The 21,659-nt window shown below is 35.7% G+C and overlaps 1 protein-coding gene across 1 annotated transcript in view; it reads right to left on the reverse strand.

Annotated features, from left to right (window-relative positions):
• LOC113236548 overlaps window positions 1-21,659 on the reverse strand; it is a 98,609-nt gene that overhangs the window by 71,229 nt on the left and 5,721 nt on the right. The window contains exons 3-5 of the mRNA XM_026472677.1: window positions 13,629-13,751; window positions 10,191-10,360; window positions 6,388-6,542 (exon numbers count right to left, since the gene is read on the reverse strand). Of these exons, the coding sequence (XP_026328462.1) occupies window positions 6,388-6,542; window positions 10,191-10,360; window positions 13,629-13,751 (448 nt within the window). The remainder of the gene's footprint in view (window positions 1-6,387; window positions 6,543-10,190; window positions 10,361-13,628; window positions 13,752-21,659) is intronic.

Consider the following 21,659-nt stretch of genomic DNA (forward strand, 5'->3'; position numbering starts at 1 on the left):
TGGAATTGATAGTAATAAGAATCCAGAGGGTTCAGATAAGTATGCACATTATTCATATCTACTTCAGTAATTCCGATTTTTCTTATGAATTTTTCATACATTGTTGTGATGGAATAAAAAGGAGATTTTTTAAATCGTGTGATTCATAAGCAGTATATATATAAAACAATTCCGTTTATTTGAGGCCAGTCTAGGCTGCAAAATATTAAAAAGATCGATAATATTTAATAAATACCTAATATCAAATGTAAATATAAGCCCAAATGAGTTTCAATTTATAAATTTAATTAACTAATACCGCATTAATAACGTAAAATTTGACTGATGTAGACTATGGCAGGTTTAATTTATGTGAACGGTTCAATAAATTTCATATTGAAAATTATTTTGGTTAAGTTGTTTTGTCTGAAAGCCGCGAAATTTATGCCCCCAATATTCCCAATGCGAGTTTTTGAGTAATAGGATTTGTGCTGCATAGTGGTTGATTGGTATATTAGAACAGAAAGACAAATGATATTTGTTTGTTTGAAAAAAGTTTGTTTGTTTTTTTTTTCAAACAAAAAATATACGCGATTTTTGTTACAAAAAACAAATATACCTACGTGATTTAAATCCGGAAAGATAGTTTCATTTCCTATTTAGTTACATTTATTAATAAATTAGATTCCGATAGTAAGCAACTGAGGGAACATTTTCACATTATTGTATCATACTCAACTGCCTCGGTGGTCGAGCGGTTACCATGCCATTCTTCTACGCAGAGTTCGTTTCCCGGGCTTGGAGAAATATTTGTATGGCCTACATTTAATTATTTCGTGAGTTTGGGTGTAAGTTGTGTCTAAATTTCAATGGTCTATGTGTGTGTTATGAGTAAATAAATAATGCACACACCTATGGGCATGCATCACGGGTGCCATGGACACACCGACTATCACAAATTACACCCAAGCTCAGGAGACAAATAAATGTAGGCCATACAAATATTTCCTCCTGCCCCGGATTCGAACCCGGGACGACTTGCCCGAGAGCGACACAAAGCGCGAGATCTCTATGCGAGAATAGCAGTATTTATTTATTTAGGACAACTTACGAAACATACACAAACAATTGGTCAAAACAGTAGATATTGTGGTCGGAGGTTTTGTGTTGTTTCATTTACAAGTTGCCACGGCATGCGTTTATACATAGGAGTATTAAAAAAAAAGAAAACTTAAAGTAATTGACTACTTACAAATTAACTGTTTAAGGTTAATGTTACATCTGTATATTGGTTACTCTACGTGTCAACTAGTTAGGTACAATTTTGTTATTACAACTTTAATTATTATTACAAAAGTATCTCGTGCTTTTTGTCGCTCTCGCGCTAGTCACACCTTGTCGTGTTAGCCCTACAGCATGATAACTGTTCAGTCACGGAGGCAGTTTGTGAGTGCGTTATTATTATTTTTTTATTATTATTGTAATACCCATTAACCACCACGTTTCAACGAGTTTGATTTAGGTCTCTTCCAATGAGACATTTTAACACAATCTTCTCTACAACAGACCACCTCGGTGGCCCCACGGCTTATAATGTGGACGCTGGATGAGGAGGTCCCGGGTTCCTTTCCCGGTAAGATCAAATTGGAAAATTTACTTTACAAAATTAGTTCTGACCTCGGTGTTCAGGGAAGTGCCCAAGAGAGAATTCCATTGCCAAATACTCCTGCTAATTCAGAATACAACGACTGTAAAATACTGTTTAGTATACATATATTTGTATGCACCAACAACGCCACTATTTATTATCGCTCTTTTTATGATTTCCGAGTTTCAAACTTTGTATGAGCAACTATCTTGCTTTGAGAAGACTTAACCACTATTGCGCAATAAAATCGCGACGCATTGTGATCAAGAAAAGTAAAACATTATAGTTAATCACTAACGCGAGGGTACCCTACCCGGTCTTTGTGACAGATTTGGGTATGTACTGTAGTCTAGGCTCTACTCTATGAGTAGAATCACTGGCTGAATGAATAGTTTTGTAATTAGAATGTGTTATAAAAAAGGAAGTAAGAAAAGAATGGAGCATCTTGACATATCGAAATGTAACCCAACACCGAAAGTATGTGAAAGAATACAATAAAGTATGTTTTGAAGATTATTCCAGTTTAAATTCATAAAAGTACCTCTCGCTACGCATCCTAAGCTACGCCGCAGTTACAGTACCTAGTACAGAATTGAGTTTACTTTACACGTCTACTCCCCGCTGTATACACGGACCATAGTTGAGTTCCTTACTTACGTTACTTACTTTTGTTAGGATAATATTTATTTCCTTATTTTGATAGAAAGACGTATTTTTCATTGATGCATCTTGCAGGGCGAAATTTAAATTTTTAAACCTCGATGCTTTAGCAATAGTAAAAAAGGGGAGTTATAACTTTGGAGCCTTTGGCAGTGTATCTGAGTGTTTGTGTGTCATTTAAGGCATTGTAGCAGTTTTTTTGTTTAGAAAAACGTAAAGCAAAAACAATTCCAATTCGGGTTTTTTTTATTTGAACGCTAATTTAATTAAGACAGCTAATTTATTAGCTACTTTATTAGATATGTTTTTTTAACTAATATCAAGTGACGGGACGAACAAGTCGTGCGTCTGGTGGTAAGCGACATGTCTATTCATAACAGTTGCAGTGCCACTCAGAACTCTAAATCGCAAAGATCTTAAGGGACTTCTCAACGAGTCGTTTTGCTTATAAATAGTGACTTTACCCTCTGACTTATTGGAGTACACTGTTTTTAAAATTTAAGGTTTATTAATTGTTAGTACCTTATCAAATTCTCAGTAAAGTATAATTTTAAATTTAATTTTAAGAATTTGTACACAAAGTTATGAAATGAACATTTCATAATATTCTGTGCGCAAACAATAAATGACCCGAAAAGTCCTCATATAAAGTGAAAGCATAGTACGAACATCTTTGCTCCAGTAATGCAAATTTTGTAACATAAACAGCACGAAAAATTTTATGTAAGAAATACCTTCCGTGACGAAAGCGTTCAAGAGAGTAATCAGGAAAAATCTACATGATAGCTCATTTGATTTAACGAATAAAGATTTAAAATTGGAAGCAGAAAAATAATATTAAATTACGATATTGCTCGTACTTACTGAAGGTTCTATCACGCGCTCGAACGTGCACAATAATGATTTTAAATGAAGCGAGCTATATCCAATAGCGTTGGTGTCGTTACGACGACGCTAATAGCATTGTGAACTCTTTTCAACCGTTTCAATCGATTTACCGAACAAATTGAAAAATAACAGGGTCTCTTCAACTGGGAATATTTCGGAGGTAAGTTAGTTATAATACGATAGAGGTATATTCTTCGAAGAACGTAAACCGACTGTGTTTCCTTTTAATACAAAGTAAATTGATCAACAGATATGTAAAAATAATATCTGTGTTGAGATAAATATTATGGACGCCTAAGCGGCTTAGTAAAAGCTAAGACAGAAACACATTATGTTTAGAAACTAGTTTTATTTTTTTTGTAGAGTAAAGACGATGCTGCTCAATCGTAAGGCAGATTCGCTTGAGAAGAATGAGTAAAAATCTCTATGGGTTGCTCTTTGTAAATAAACATTTGCACACAGTACTATTTTTCTTAACATAAATTACATTTTCATACATGTACTGTGACGCTAGTATAGAAGAGCTTACTTCATTTAGGAATCTAGAAACATTTGTCAATATATAATACGCTTACAGCAATACAAAAAATGTGTACAATTACAGGAAAACGAAAGCTGTATGTCGCTGTACCCTTACAGCGATTTGAAAACGCCTTTCATGCAAACCCTACTGCCGTTGCGGGAAACTCTTTCGACATGGATACACGAAAAATTTCAAACCCGCATTATAATAATAATATATGAAACCAACTGTTCCATTCTTGTAAAAACAAAGATAAGTTTTTATAATCCGTAACAAGGGAGAAATAACGATCTTTTTATTAAGCTACTATGACGAAACTTTAGTGAACAGGTAATCTTTTTTTAAATGATAAATAGATGAATGTATCATTACTATGTTTTAACACGCGCTGAAGACTTGGAAGTATTTTATTGGAAAAATGTGATACGAAAACTATAACAATAAAGTAATGGGTTTTGGAAATGAAAGTATTTTTCGGATCTAAATCGCGTATGTTTGTTTTTTTCAAACAAACCAACGTTTCGCGTCCTTTACAGGTCTCACGGTCACGGTTGACTGAGATGGTAGTCTTCAAGTAGTTATGTCTCTAATACTGCTGTCCACTAACCAAAACGCGGCTAACAAAATCGTGAAATAACCGTTTTAAATATCAAAAAATAGATTACAAAATTCTCTTTAAAAACAGTTAAAATTAGTTAATGTGTTTGACTTATCGGAACTCACCCTAATGAAGCATAGCTGAAATATCATCTAACAATTTCATTATTCTAAAACTGGGTTATAGTTTTTAATGATATCTCAAAAAATTGTTATGTCACTTAGCCGCTATTTTAGTTAACGGACGGCAGAACATTATTACAAACCACCATATTTTTCTATATAGTTTCAAAAATTATTAATCCTTCAAAAATAAGGTAAGTATTGAAATACTTACCTTATTTTTAATTTACCAAGGAACATTGCAATTTAAGCCACGTAATTATGTTTTGCAACATATTTTATTTTAACATTACGAATTTTTACTGATTTCAATTTATTAATTATAACGAATTAGAAATAAATTAACACATATTAATAAGTAGTTTTGCAGGTTTATGTTTGGCTGAGATTTCTCATCAGAGGAAATACTGGATCTCAAACTGGTGTTTTTTTATGACACCAAGTGGCGGGACGAACAAATCGAGCGTCTGGTGTTAAAAGACACGCCTGTCCTTAGCAGTCACTCTGAGACATAAGTTGGCATGCGTCTGTAATTTCACCAGCACCCTTACCTGAGTTTGGTACTGAGAACCTATCTTCCCTGTTGAAATTAGGATGTTTTTTAATTTCACTTGGCTTGTTTGTCGAACTTAATTGAATGTTTGGTTTATTCATGATAATGTTCGCAGACTGCAAACTGTTTTACTTTTTGAATGGGTGTTATCCGTTCGTTTTCACAGTCATTATCAGTGTTAACATAAACAGGGATAGCCTCCTTTTTATAGCGCAGGTATCTTTCGAGGCTGTTTAATTTGGTTTATCCATGAAAGTTGCAGGTGCACCTCAGATCCTGAGTGGCACTGCGTCCAGTGCGTCCGTCACCCTGAGACATAACTTGACAAGTCCCATGTGTCTAATTACACCAGCACCTTTTTACCCTTCGAAACCGGAACAAAATTTGTTGTTTATTGTGATAGTAATATTGTTATATGTAAAACAAGACTCTTGTATAATTACAATACTAACCATATAAGTAATTATATAAGTAACTGCCTCCGTGGCCGAACGGTTACCATGCCGGAGTTTGGGCGTAATTTGTGGTTGTCTATGTGTGTGTCCATGGCACCCTCGACACAGGATTTCCCTAGTGCGGGGCTATGTTGAGTGTGTGCGTTATTATTATTATTATTATTAAAATTATAATTATAAGCTATGTGGAAGAGGTAATTGAAAAGAAAAGAAAATAGAAATTAAATAAAAAAGAACAGATATATAGATTGATGACGTTGATTGTGAGTATTCTGTGTGTTGTCCACGATATTTGGTTATTCTGGCAATAATTGTGTTTCGTTATAGTTATTGCGTGCTACAAATATTTATATCTTTTTCCTTATTATCTTATCAGAGTAACGATGTTGTTATCGTCATTGACGACCTCGATGGCTCAACAGTTTGCACAGTGGGTGTTTGATCAGAAGGTCCTGGGTTCGATTCCATGTAGAACCAATTAGGAAATGAACTTTTCTAAAGTGGTTTTGGTCTGGGTGTTCTGGTTAGCAGTGGCAAGGTGTCCATAAAACTCGGTTCCCACCGGCTTGCCTAAAATTATCCACGAATTATCAAATATCATAAATATTTTAAAGTAATTTAATACATTTTGTGCTTTATTTTACGTATAGAATAATTAACTAGTGAAATAAAGTGTACTAGTTTCTTAATAATAAATTTATTAAGGCATGTGTTTTTTGTTTTGCTCCGACTTCACTAAAGACAATTTTCACGCCTCGCTACTGCTGTGCTGAATTTCGTAGTTGTAGTAGTTGTGCTCCGTAGTAGATGAACAAATTTGGTAATAATATTTCCTCCGTTTTGGTCTGGGTGTTCAGGGCATCAGAAACCAGACTCCATCCAGAGAATTCTCTAGTTTGAGACCAGATAATAAGTGTAGTTGTCTGATACGCTCATTCGTTTGATAAGAAAGGTTCCTTACCTAATGCCAATTCGCACTGATGCTCAACAGGACTCTTCAGCAATGAGCTGACGTTGGCATTGACTTGAAGTGCTTCAGTAGCCAACGCGTTGAACGCTTTCTGGACTTCGGACAATCGACTGCGTTGGTCTTTTCGCTCCACGAGATCGTTGTACCTATTTCGAAAAATAGCCATTGAAAACAGGTTTAGTATCAATTTATAACATTAGATATTGCAGAAAAAGTTATAGATATTATTATCTATGTATTTTCTATCTATTTTAACGGTAATGTGTATAATTCAGAGATTGTATACAAACCGGGCTTCTTTACGCAATAAATAATGTGTTTTTAACTTTTATACACATTTCCTAAGCATTGTATACAATGACTTTTTTTATGATACGTAGTGGTAAGCGTCACGCCTGTCCACAACAGTTGCAGTGCCGCTCAAAGGGCACTACCACTGCACCCGTCACCCTGAGACGTAAGTTGACAAGCCTCATAATTTCACCAGCACCTTTGCCGTTCAAAACCGGAACGCAGTAATGCTCGCATTACTGCTTGGTGGCAGTACTACCTTAGACGAACTCTTTCACAAGGAGCTCTACTGTTACTAAAATAAATATATTACTACATTATATACAATACCTAGGTGCTGTTAGAACGTCGGCCATAGATTTGGCAAAGTATTTAACGAAAGACAAAAAATCAAATTAGTCATTTCTGTTTGTGTTTCTAACTGGTTCGAGTCCCTTCTGTGGATTTAGGTTACGTAGTATATAGGTATATGAAAAAGCTGCCAGAACTTAATTTGTTTGCGTTATTTATTTAATTACATTTTTTTATTGTTTGTTATGGTTTTTTGAACAAAAGCTGTATATTCAATGATATACTTTAAACAAAGAAAAACTTATGTTCTTAAATTTAATGGATGCTTGATTCCATTAAGTTGAGTTTAAATTTTTATAGTTAGTAAAAGCAATATTGGATTTACTTTCAGATATCACATAATCACCTACATAGAGCACACTATAAGTTTCCGGAACTGGCCACTTACATAAACAATATTTAAAAAGTAATTAACAACAACAACATTTGAAAATGGAACTCTTTGGCTGTAGAATACAGTTTGTTTTATCTGTCTGTCACTTGTTTTTACATTATGGCGTCATTTTAGAAATTGGTTGCCTACATCACCATGGATTTAACTCGTGACAATTTTCGTAGTATGATTTTCTACGACTTTAAGTGTAATTTGACAACTCAGCGGAGCTTCGCTCGGCTTCAAACTGCTTTTGGCGATGAAGCACCATGCAAGACGACTATTTATAGCTGGTTTGCAGAATTCCAACGCGGTCCTGTGAATCTCAGTGACGAATTTCGTGATGGTCGCCCGTCCACTGCTGTGAACAACAAAAACATCGATGCTGCGCGCCTTATGTCAAAACAGACAGGCATGTGACATACCATGAGATTCGGGCATCTTTAGGCATAGGCATGAGTCAAATACAATCAATACTACACAAACATTTGGGTGTGAAAAAGCTGTGCTCTCGGTGGATCCCAAAGAGTTTGACTGAGGCTCAAACAACGGATCGCGTCACTTGGTGCAATGCCATGCTTACCAGATTCAACAAAGGGGCGTCAAATTTGGTGTGGGACGTAGTAACAGGTGACAAAACATGGATTTATAGTTACGATCCAAAAACAAAGCAGCAATCGAGCGTACGGGTCTATCGAGATGAGCCGAAACCAACCAAGATGGCGCGCGTGCAAAGTGCTTCTAAGCGAATGATTGCTTCTTTTTTTAATAAAACTGGACACGTGGCTACTGTTACTTGGAAGAATCGTTGTACCGGGAACAGTGATTGGTACACGACCATTTGTTTGCCGGAAGTTATTGACAAACTCCGTAAAAATAACCGTAAATGCCGTATTGTCTTGCACCACGATGATATCATTTCTCACTCGGTCAGACAGACAAATGAATTTTTGAAGGTGAACAACGTTGACCTTATGGGTCATCCTGTGTTCAGTCCCGACCTGGCACCGTGTGACTTTTATTTATTTCCAAAAAATTTTTACTGGTTTAACTGGTTCTTAACCAGTTACGCACGCGGTCAACGATTTCCATCACGTGAAGAGGCTGTCGAAGAGCATGAAAAATATGTTTCAGAGATTGTCACGGAGGAGTCGCATAAATGTTTTCAAAATTAGTTCATTCGTATGAAAAAGTAACGCTAACGGAGAATATTTTGAGAAACAATAACTTCATTTCTGACCATTTATAGTGTTTTTATCTTATTCATTAAACGGAAACGGAACCTTATAGTGCGCCACACGTAATATAACAGTTTTGCTTAATGTATTAAACAGTATGATAAGTTTGATTTGTGTAGCGTGCATAATTTGCGTATCAGTCTTAGTTGCTACTATAATATGATATTTTGTTCGAAAAAATACGGATTTTTCTTAAACAAATATCATTTGTAATTTAATTACCAATTCCAATGACCAATTCTTCTAATTACCTACTAATTCTTACAAGATTACTCCTATTGTCACATTTGGACGTGCATAAAATATTCTTCTTAACACACAAGCACTTTCTATTATCACATTGCTTTGTGCACCTACATTTACCAAATTTTATGCTTTGCCTAATGCACATTCGGCATTGTAAAGAACACCTAGGCAAAGTCTATAATAGAGATGTTATTTCACACATTACCTGACTGTTGTGTTGCGCGCATCTTAAGAGCCTCAGCACTATTCCTGTTAGTACTATGACAACCGATATTATACAAAATTCTCAGTGGTGCGCACGTAATAAATGATTATTCATCTCAAATGTTTGTTTCAACTTTATATTAATCTCGACATATTTTTGGCATTATATAGCATTTTTATTTTATTTTATTTTATTTTATTTTATTTTATAATATTTGGAAAAAACAGCCATGCTTAATATAATTCTAATCTTAACATACGTTTAACACTTTTTGGATAGGCCAATTACAAATATCCACTAAAATGATTGCATATAATGGACGTATAATATTAAGAATAAAACGGAAAAAAGGAAAAAAGGATGAATAAATTTAAATAAAATTAAATAATCCGGTTCTTGATAAAAGAAAAATAATTATACGATATAATAGTACATCAACACATATTAATAATAAAATAATACACACATAATACATTAAACATATACACACAACACTACTATGTATTTAATATAGACTACCTAGGTTTTGTACAGAATACCGCATTACATACATTGCCTAGAACATATATAAGATATCTTTGATTGTACAATGTATAACTACATAAAACTCCTGCGAAACATTGTACATATAACACTTAGTTTACTTCACGAAAGTTGTATTCTATATGAGTGCCAAAAATATTATTCTTTTAATAAAAATGTTTTTTCAGGTTACATAAATCGAGTGACAGGAAATTCTCGAGCCCTACACATTTTCGGTCCTCGCAATAAAAGATAACCTGTAGGACCCAAGCTGTACCGATATTTATGTGAAGGGAACCCTCCTTCCATTCCCTAAATTATTTATTTTACGAGCCCACTAAGTAATCGTATCCCGTTTCAGGAAAATCGTAAATTGTTATAGCTTAAATAGAAGCGTTGACAGATAGAGATCATAGAAAATACATCAAAATATTTATCGAAAAATAATTTGAGTCAAGGGAAGAACGATATATGTATATATAAAATTCAAATCAAAATACTGTATTTTTGAAACTCTAGAAGAAAGTTTAGTACGTATCTATTGATATTACTATGTAATCTATCTTACCACTTATCATCGCCATGTAAATGATAGGTGCCATCACCGTTGACGCGATAGCAAGCGCGGACGAGTGCCGCCTGCGCAGAATCCGACTTTACTAACTCTTCGAATGTTGATGATGGGATTTTGAATGGTAGCACAGGCTGGTAAGACGATGCTTCGCCGCCGATGAGGCACTAAGAAAAATTTAAACATTTTTTCTATATAGTGTACCATAAAGCTTGTAAAACAATGTTGCTATTGCTGACTCATAAGTATTCGTATGGAAAGTTATTAGTTAATATAAATTAATCAATTAAAAGGGGTCATGATGTACAGGTTGTCTCAAAAATGGTATAGATAAAATTCATTAAATGTATATATAGGTCATCTTCGAGAAATTTCAAGCCTCAAATTTAGGATGCGTTTTAAACTTTAATTCAAAACGAATATGGTTTCAGTACTACGACTTACGACTTTACCATCCTGAAATTATTATCTTGTTAGAATATCCTGAAATCCGCTACAAAGGCGCGAGCTGGCAACGTCGCATCCCCTCGGTCGACTGAGAATAATAATTGTGAATTGTACGTGGCAGACGCACGATATTTTGTTAATCGAGAGGCTGTTTTAGAGGGCAGCCTCTTCCCGTAACGATGTTTAGAAGTCGCAGTAGTCCGTAGTCAAGGACAATTTAAAACATGGTCAGATGCTAAAGCGTGAGGCATAATTTTGTACTACAGTGAAGTAGATTAAATTTTATTAAACACGTAAAAATTATCATTTGAATTTTTAGGAAATACAGTACGACATAATTAAGGTCAAACAAAAGAAAATACCATAATCGAATATTGTAGTAATAGAATATATTTGCTGCGAGAACACCACGGGCTTATAAAAGAAAAAGTTAAAGTAAAAATACTCGTAATTTCAACATTGAAAATGAATTGAATATTTTTAACTTACAAATTCAATTTTAACAAAGCAAACTCAATCAAATTCTTTTATAGAAATGTTGAACGGATTTCCAGTAACACTGAAATTTAAATGACGGCATATAAAAAACTTTGTGCACCTAGGGCTCGCAAAAAGTTATTTCTAAAAGCATTGAATATTATTTTAATTCTTTGAAAGTTTGCCTGAGGTAATCCGAACATTCAATTTAAAGATTGAAATTGTTCAAAAAATTTTAATAAAAAAAAATCTTAAGTATTTTTAATTTTCTTGAATTTTTCATAACTTTACGAACTTCGAATTATAAATAACAATAATAATAGAGAAGTTTCATTTTACCAGTGTGAGGTACTACGCAAGGGATAACCAAGCTTTTGGATAGTTGGAAGATACCTTTCGGTCAGAAAAGATACCACAGTGCCTGAAGATCCATCTCTTCAACCAGCGTGCCCTACCAACAATGACATGGTGCCGAAACAACGACGCTTAATAAGGAAATTGTGCACCGAATACGAGTTGCAAGAAGGGCCATGGAGGACACCATACTCGGTGACATACTTTTCGATAAAATTTTAAACACGTTAATCCGACGTCGGACGAAAGTTCAAGATGTTGGGGACCGTGTAATAGACCTTAAGTGCAGTTGAGCGTGATGACAGCCGCTGGAGTAAAGAGTGTTGGCCAAGGACAGGCCGAAAAAAACCGGGACGTGGCGGGTAGGCGATGTAATGAAAGTCGCGGTCAAAACCTATACAAGAGACACCAGGACTGGAAAGTTTGGCAAGAGAGAAAGTAGGCCTATTCCCAGCAGTAAGTAATACAGGGCTAAAATGATGATCATGATGAAGGGTGAGGTACTTATTAAAATTTAAAAGCTGATAGAAATTTATAAAGATAAATGCTACATGACAAATGATATTACATGACTTTACCAATTTTAGATAAATACGGTCCGGGAGCGAGCGTTCAGCCATTATTTTCACGTGATTTCATAGGTACTTATTTCTCTAAATTGTGTAAACAAAGATGATTTAGCAACTAAACAGCTGCTATTGTAATAACATTAATATTTTTAAGAATTTAGAGTGTAAATTACTTACCGCTAGTGTAAACCTACGTTGTCTTTTTCATGATTAAGCATCAGCTGTTTTAGGTGTTGCATCGGACTATATAATAGTTGAATATTCAACTAAAGTACGAAAATTAGTACGAAAGTACTCACTCGGTTTTAGGGCCCACTGAAAATCAGCGTCACAGCCTTTCCTTGGTGGTGACAATAGCTGAGTGGGATCCTGTTACTTACGCCACAGCCGCGTACATGACACTTAGGGTCGTATTCTAGAACTCTACTCAATGCTCAATTCATGATTTGAGTATGGTTTAAAGCACTCGAAATCATACTCAAGTCCCTGCCATTAGGGTCGTATTTCCAGTGCTTGTGTTGCCAGTGCAAATCTGACTTGAGCATTGAATAGAGTTCTAGAATACGACCCTTAGTTTAATTGTGTTAAATATTTCATGTTTGCTTTGTTGATGTGTATGATGTTATTTTTATTCCTTTTTTTCAGCTATTTTTATTTTAATTATTTGTTTTAATGTAGCTTCATCTTTTTTTTTGTCTTCATTTTATTACTGTGTATATTTTTGTTGTGGCGTAGTAATAAACGACTTCTATTCTATTCTATTCTATTCTATTCTATTCTATTCTAAATATTCCGCTTATTAACGTCAGTTATAAATAATTTTGTACAATGAAACAGTAGGCACTGCAATTTTCAAGTTTTATAATTTAAATTAATGACATAATGACGAAAGTAATTGTTTATTTTACTTTAGTTTGGTTAACTTTCAAAAACTTAATTTAAATTGGGTTTGCAAACAATAAGTATTTGAAATTGATTGATTTTTTTGGCATTTATTTAGCCATAAGTAAATTAGATAATAAGTAGGTAATTTAATTTGATATGTTACCTTTTTGATTTCTAATGAAAATAACTTATTTATGTTACATTTCTTTTGATCGTTTAGATAGGGAAGCGAAACTCTCGCTTTCGAACTTCCAATGTGTGTTCTGCATTAATAAAAGTTAAATGATCATTTACTGTTTTTTCTTATTTCTTCCTTTTGTTTTTAGGTATGTGGTATGACCGAATAGGAAAAAACAGGCCCAATAAGCCGAATACTGATAATAATGACCAATTCGTTGCAACTCTAGTTATTATGGAACAACCTAAGAAAATATTATGGCATACACATAATATTACAGAACTTAAACAGGTCATATATCATATATATTATTTATTTTCATATATATATATATATATATGAAAATGAAGGTCATATATCATATATATTATTTATTTTCATATATATATATATATATATGAAAATAAATAATACAATAATTAAAAAAAATATATATATATAAATATAAATAAATAATATTTATTTTCATATATATATTACCATATATATGTCATATATTATATATATTAAGTTTATTGTGCTTACCAGAAAATATCCGGCTTTAGAAGTTCTGTTGCAGCAACGTATCTCTTCGAGATGGTATCGGAGCAGAGCCGGATTGGTTTCATCGCCTCCGTCGGAACCGTAGTGCATGTCCACAAACTCGATCTATAGATTGACAATGGCATTACAAAATCCATTTTTTATATTAATATATGAATATAAATGAAAATGCATATCACAAATATTAAAATGTAGTGACCTTGGACAACTAAAAACATTCTTAGTACCGATTTTATTTCATACCCGTTCGCGTCATACGTATAATAATTATGAATAATAATGGCGAAGCTGCAGGCGTTGAGCACCACCGTAAGCTGCTTGTTTATGCTATTATGCCCATCCAATCATCGGGGGACTAGACAAGCTAGGGTTCCCCCATGTTATGGATATAGGTACCCAAAATTCGCATGAAGCGTTACGCTTCAACATTTATACGACGTACGGCACTGGAGTGGAATTCCTTGCCCACAGATTTGGTCCCTGAACGCTATAACTTGGGCCTTTTCAAGGCGAAAATGAACAGGAATTATTTAGGTGTGCAAGCTCCATCGCCGACCTTCACATCACTTTCCATCAGTTGAGATGGAGGTGAAATGCGCACTTATTTTAATCACAAAAAATCTGGACCAAGAATGTCTTTTTAAACGCAGAACAGTGAACTGGAGTGGTGAGACTGGATGAGAGCGAATAGGCACTTTCTCGCTTTTCAGAACATCTGCGTAATCTCTCAAAAGATTTCCCAGACGCTCTGCTCTGTTGGCTGGTTTTTAACGCTCTAAATAGCGAGCAGCCCATAACAAATTAAGTTAGACATCTACTCTCATGCGTAACGTAACACACGAACGTGACGGGACGTGCGAATAATCTCTATAAGTGTGTAAAGAAGTAGGGTCTGAAGCAGTTCACTATGTGCACACAGCAAAAAGTATAAGTCTTAGAAACATGAAAGTTGAACTAAGAACGAATTTTTCGAATTCAATCCCTAAACCACATTTACAGACCGAAATCAAGTAAAATATTATTATTATAATTACTCTTATGAAATTTTTAGCCGACTTCAAAAAAGGAGGTTCTCAATTCGACAGCTATTTTTCAATATATTTTTGAACCGATTTTCAGGATTCTTTTTTGTTGGAAAGAGGGTACCTCTGTATTAGTCCTATTAATGTTTGAAGAAAATATTCCACATCCAAGACTAGCAAACTAGGGGATGAATCTGTCTTCGCACACTTTCCGTTAACCGATTTATGTAATTCCAATAAAAAAGCCGATGCAAACGTTTGATGTCGGTTTTTTTTACTAAAAAAGTTATAAATATATTTTCTCGCCTGGTGGTTGGTTTTAACAACATTAACAGATCAAAACTAAATAAGTGCAATATGATGTGTTATGATTAATTATTATGCTGTATGTACGAGTACTTTTAAAATGTTATAGGTATATAGTACAAAATGTACAAATGATATGGATATAAATTGTCTGAAATAAATTATTTATTATTATTATAATCAATAAAAACTAATCATTATGTTATAGGACGTTTTATTAAAAACTCGTAAATATATTTCAGTGTATTTATTAAAACTGCCAGTGGCATTAGCAATTCAAATGCCGTATTGTCATTAAGTTTCCGAATTTTGTTAATTCCACTTCCTTTTCCGCCAGTACTTAATTCAATTATTGAAATAACTGTGGCCAGAAAAGCTTATCATAATGGCGGTTCGTTTTACAAGCAAAAATGGTAAACCATTTTGGAAATATGTCCGTAACGTTTGAAATAGTTTAAGTTTGTAATAAATGTAGTAGTTTTTAATTTCCATACCAGTGAATAGGACATTGAAAAGTTGCGCTTAGTTCGGTTAAAACGGAGCAGTAAACCACAAAAGTAGCACTATCTTCTAATATCACCTAATGTTGTATAGAATCATACTTAGCTGAGCATTGTAAACACGTGATATTGCATTGCATTCTTTTTCTTTCCCGACAAATGATGTGAATTACATTTTTTCATAGTACCAAGTGAAGAACACCTGGTGGTGGTAGGTAAGCGACACGACTGTCCATGGCAATTGCAGTGCCACTCAGAGCTTTAAATCGCAAAGATCTGAGATGATCTTAGATCTGAGAATCTTAGATAAAATTTATATCAAGAATAATTATATACTATTCACTGCCTATGCAACGAATAGTAATCGATAGTGTGTGAATATTTACTAAATAAGCTTGTAAATATTCACATTATTGTAAACAAGTCATCGAGTGTATAACCAGAAATAGAGACGAAATATCATTTAATTTGGTAACCGACTACAAAAAAAGGAGGAGGTCCGCAATTATACAGTATGTTTTTTTTGTGTGTATGTTATAGGTATTTGTGATTTTCATGATTCTTTTTTTTTGTTGGTAAGAGGGTACCTCCATAGTGGTCCCATTTAATTTTGAAGAAAATCATCCATCTCTAAGGGTGGCTGTTCACGCAAGATTCATATTATAAATAGCGCCTAAATTTTAATATAAGGAACAATTATTTTAATTGTTGATTTTGCTATTCTCCAATTCAAGGCGTTTTTCTCTCTCAATATACTTTGAGTAGTAAAAACCGATTTTTATTATCTCCTGAATGAAGTCCTGATAGTGGTGAACTAGGGGATATTTCAATAAATCTTGGCAAATAGATGTAATTCCACGTACTTTTGAGGTCGGCTTTTTTAGTACGCTGTACTGAGATTGTATTATTTCCTGTGTCAAGTCCCGTATATTGGCGAATTAGGGGATGAATCCGGGTTTACGCACTTTCCGGGAACCGATTTCAATAAAACTTGGTATTTAAGAAAATATATCAAAAAATGATTTACTGCAAGCAGTGAAGCAGATTGCAGACGTCCATATAGATGAAAATATTATATATGTACGTGCAAGTTTGAAATAGAGTTCTGAATTCGTGGAACTAGTGTAATAGGATAAAACGGTTTGCATTTTGTCAGTAAGTGTTCCTTGCATACGGAAAGCCGGCTGGACGCCAGGAAAAACGTAGGCGAGAAGAAATATGGCCACTGTTGACCTTGGCTCTCAAATTTTTCAAAACTATGTCGCATCGCTTGGAAGGGTAACAGTCGGTTGATAATAAAGATAGTGCCGGAAGAAAGAAAATGAGGCATAGCTTCATCTAACAAAAGTTGAGTGTCAAGGTACAATTATTTAACGTATATATTATATTATAATGATATAATATAATGTATACATGGTATGATTACGAACACACAGAAAAATTTCGTCGACCCGGTGAGACTCGAATCCACATCGACATCGCACATAGGAGAATTCCGACGACTCGGTAAGCAGCACATGACACAAATGCACCTACAGCACAGGACCATTTGTAATGTCTATTAAAATGTATAACAGAATCTCTAAAGAAATTTCATACCTATACAGAATAATTTATTTACCAAACACCGTAAAGCACATTTTATAAAGCATGAGTATTTTTAGGAATATAATTTACAATTATTATTTTTATAACTAATGCTACATTCTTATTTTTTTAATATTAGACAACATCACATAAGTTGTCTGATCGCAAAGTACGAGTAAGTAACTAAAGCACTTGTGTTATTGAAATCGAAAACAACGACGGTACTATAACGGGTCGAAGCTTGGGTTTGCGTAGAGGCACTTTTTAAATATAAAACTGGGCTATTTCCATGAACAGATATTTATTTACGTCTTAACTGATGGAAGCTTATTCTAGAACAACCTAGATGTCCGTTTGACATCAACACTCTATTATTTATACAAGTCTAAATACAAACCTAAGCTGCCTGTATTACATCCCTCCTCCTCACAACTTAAGGGGGGGGGGGGGGTCCTCACTGTAAGCGAGTGCCCTACCTATGACAGGCAACTTACATATGTGATCAGCCTTTACTATAGGCTAGCCACACACTGCTCGGAAGCTATTATCTTACCAACAAACAAAACCACCGAGGATGCTGTGGCTTTAATCTGCCAAAAAACTATCTAAAAAGGACAGACTATGATCACATCCTAATCGAGCAATTCAAAATATAGTTACTCATTAGCTATCCTAGCTATTTAGGTATCCTATCTAAACCCTAGCTATGAAACCCTAACTCTTTATTTTAGCCAAAATCCTAGCTAGGCTGAATGCTACTTAAACTCTTTAAACACAACATTAAACAATCTTCATCGTGCACGCTGTTCGCTGGGGAACATCAATATTGAATTCCCAGCTGCCTTAGTCCTGGTCGTGCAGCTATCCACGTTCCATCAGATATTCTTACTTTCTTAGAACAATTTTAAAAAAATACCCAAATTATCCTAACAACAACAACATAAATATGATATGGTGATATATCATATTAAAGACTCATCACAATTAAACAAATATATTTTCCCTTGAAAGCAGACAGTTCTTGTTCATCTGGAGGAATGATCAACAACTATACACATATATCCAGGTTAATATATTCATGAACACAATAAATAAAATGAGTTCTTCTTCTTCGTTCTTCAGTAGGTAGTTTAACGGTTTTCTATTTCTAGGGGCTGATAAGTTATTCATATTTTATTGTTAAGTGTTTGTTAATCTTTTGTGTTTGTTTTTCTTGTGGAGTAAACTATGGGCCCAGGATGAAAATGTTCTTCCTATCCACATGAACAAGACACTGCCTATCAGAGATCCTGCCTACCAGACTAGGAGTAGGTCTGGCTAACCTAACTTCCTCATATTACCATATCTCCAGGACAACAAAGCAACTCTATCTTTCTTATTAAAGTTACGCTCCTGTTCTGATCGCACAGGGGATAGGTGTGTCAGTTGTAACAAAAAAATCAATTCTTCATAATATTTTAATTAGTAAACACAGAGCAATACTTTTTGGCCACAATAATTTTAAGTTATTTAATAATAAAACAAAATAAAGGAAATAACAGAAAGGTACATAAAACTCCAGAAAATGACACTTATTGAGATCAACTAATAACGTTACAATTGCGGCACTCGTAACATACAAAAATCGTCAACAGTAAAAAGTAAATTAAATAAACTCTTATCAGAAGTTTATGCTAGTCACTTAACAGTCGATACTACCTAGGCTCGAATTAAAATTTTTCCCATGCTGAATCGGTTCTATTGCGCGTGTCAGAATTAATTTTTAAAAACGAAATGCCATTTAAAAAATGTGTATCGTATACTATATGTGTTCTATTTAGTTCAGTTGATGCAAAAAAATCATTGGTATATGTAAAGTACCTATTTTGAATACAACTGTTTTCTTGTTACAATTGTACCTCCTTGTTTTGTTACTTTTGCACCACTGCCGCCTTTTGGCAAAGAAGATTTAGATAATAAAATATTTCGTAAATTTGATCAATTCACATACCTGCACGTATAGATTAGATGTTGACTTTTACGAAAACCACCACTGATCGTTGTAATACTGTTTTATTTAATAACATTAACAAAAACTGTGTTAAGCAATTACTATAATCAACTTGACACATTTCAAATTGTCATCTACTGACAGAGCATGCGCAAACTGTTTTACCTGTACGTTTGGTTGGTAAAACAACATCAAATTAAGCTTCGATTGCTGCCAAGAGCATCCGCTATTCGTCAATAAATGTCGTGTAATAATAGATGTTACAATTGATTGATGTTTTAATTTTTAATTTAATATATTCTTGATTGCGGCGCCTTAACTGGGCCAAGACAATGTTGTTACTATTAAAATTTATAAATATGTACATAACACATGGAAGCAATAGCTCGTGAAAGAGTTCGTCCGGGGAAGTATTGCCACCATACCTTTTTCTGCCGCCAAGCAGTAAAGTTAGCATTACTGCGTTCCAGTTTTGAAGGGTGAAATTACAGGTACATGGGCCTTATGAACTTATGTCTTAGGGTGACGGGCGCACGGGGTGAGCCGGAGCATGGCCTTATACGCGGCTCCCATTTGAAGTGGGGCCTTATCAGTGGCGACGAAATCGCTGCTGAGGAGGCCTCAGAGGGTGGTCGCCCTGCGAATGTACAGGGCGAACATGACGGTGGCTTGCAGTGCCGCATGCGTCCTCGCCGGTACTTCGCCGCGTGACCTTGAAGCCGAGGTCCTGGCGGAGGAGTCCACGCATACCGGCGGGGAATGAGGGACCGAGGCGAGCGCCCCGCTCCCCAAGAGGTCGAGCGGGAGCGCCACCTAGCGGCGCAGCGCATGCGGAACCGGTGGAAAGAGGGCTTGGCGGATCTCGTACCTATGGAGCTCGTACCATAGAGGCGATCCGTCCTTTCCTCGTAGAGTGGGTGAGCCGGTCCCACGGGCCACTGTCGTACCACCTTGTGCAGGTGCTGACCGGGCACGGCTGTTTCGGTCACTACCTGCACAAGGTGGCGAGGAGGGAACCGTCCCTGTCGTGTCACGAGTGCGGCGCTGCGGATGACACCGCGCAGCACACCCTAGAGGTGTGCAGCCGGTGGGATGAGTAGCGCCGTACCTCTCGCTGCCGGGCGTGGTTGCCGCCGCCATGCTCGGTAGCGAGGAGTCCTGGGAGGCGGTGGCCTGCTTTTGCGGAGATGTTATGTCGCAAAAGGGGGCTACGGAGCGGGTGCGCGAGGCCGCGGCAGACGCGCACCCGCTTCGGCGCAGACGTACGGGGCGAAGGCAGTTCGCTGCTCGCCTGATCCCCTAGTGAGGCCAGCGGACTCTGGGCAGGGACTCCGGAGCCTGCATTGCACGGCCTCACTCGTCTGGGGGGCGGGTCGGAGGACAACTGACCTGTCCCTCCGTTGGCGCGGGAGCCCTGGCGCAAACCAGGGCGGCTGGGCGGCGTCGTGGTGAATGTGCACCGACTCCACGGCGCCGACTCAACCGACGGGAGGTAAGCCCGGGGGGATTTTAGTGGGGTAGGCCCTCCAATCTGGCGGGAGAGTCCCCACATAACCCCTGAGTCTCCCTGGGCTCAGGGGTAAATATCAAGATTTCCCCTAGTAAAAAAAAGCGTGAAGGGCGCAAAGGCAGCGCCTCTTGAATCTTTGTGATTTATAGCTCAGAGTGACACTACAACTAGTTATGGATAGTTTACCATCAGGTGCACGACATGTTCGTCCCATCACTTGATATTATAAGAAAAAACACACACACGCACGCAATCTTCACAACACAATATACATATTTTACACACATAACACACATTTATGTATCAATCATACTATAACTTTTCTAAAAATAATTAGAGTATTTTCTTTATCATCATGCCAATTTACCCTTAACGTCTTAGTAGGTATTGTCAACAACATCATAATATTGTATCATTGGGATGCGTTGGTGGATACTTGGTGACCTATAGTGCAGGTCCAACCAAGTTTAGACACCAGTCTTCCACGTCACAATTTAACTGTACGAAGTTCCTTGGAAAAGAACAATAAACTATTTGTATTGTATTTTATTGTATTGTAATAAAAAGGTAGGTTGACTTTGACTTATATAATGATCTATCATTATATAATTAAAACAAGAATAACGCAATATTTTATTTTTCTTTCGCTGTTCCTGACTAAATATATTAAATTTTGTAGGATAACGTTTTGTAGCTAAGCTAATTAACCCTTCCACTATAGTGCTTTTAGAATCAACCGTGGCAAAATTTGGCGGACATTTTTGTCACAAAGAGCTTTTATGTTGGATTTAATTAGATTTGCATTGATATAGCTTCAGCAGTTAAACATCAATTGATTTGCTGTCCTTACCAACTGCTTTCAAATAACTACACTTTGCCAAACTACATCATCCATTATGTTGGCTCGTAATACTTTCCTGTATCTAATAGAATGTGCCGATATAAAACTAATAACAGCTACGTCACTTCAAATATCGATATGAAAACTAATAATAATAGCTAGCTACAATATGAGTTATTAAACGTAAACAATCTCATTATTAAATAATGAGAAGTATCAAAGTAGGATAGCCACTGAAAATTACTATAAGAGTGAGA

Source organism: Hyposmocoma kahamanoa, unplaced genomic scaffold (assembly GCF_003589595.1).
Source record: "Hyposmocoma kahamanoa isolate Upper Pololo Valley unplaced genomic scaffold, ASM358959v1 92, whole genome shotgun sequence".
Lineage (NCBI taxonomy): Eukaryota > Metazoa > Arthropoda > Insecta > Lepidoptera > Cosmopterigidae > Hyposmocoma > Hyposmocoma kahamanoa.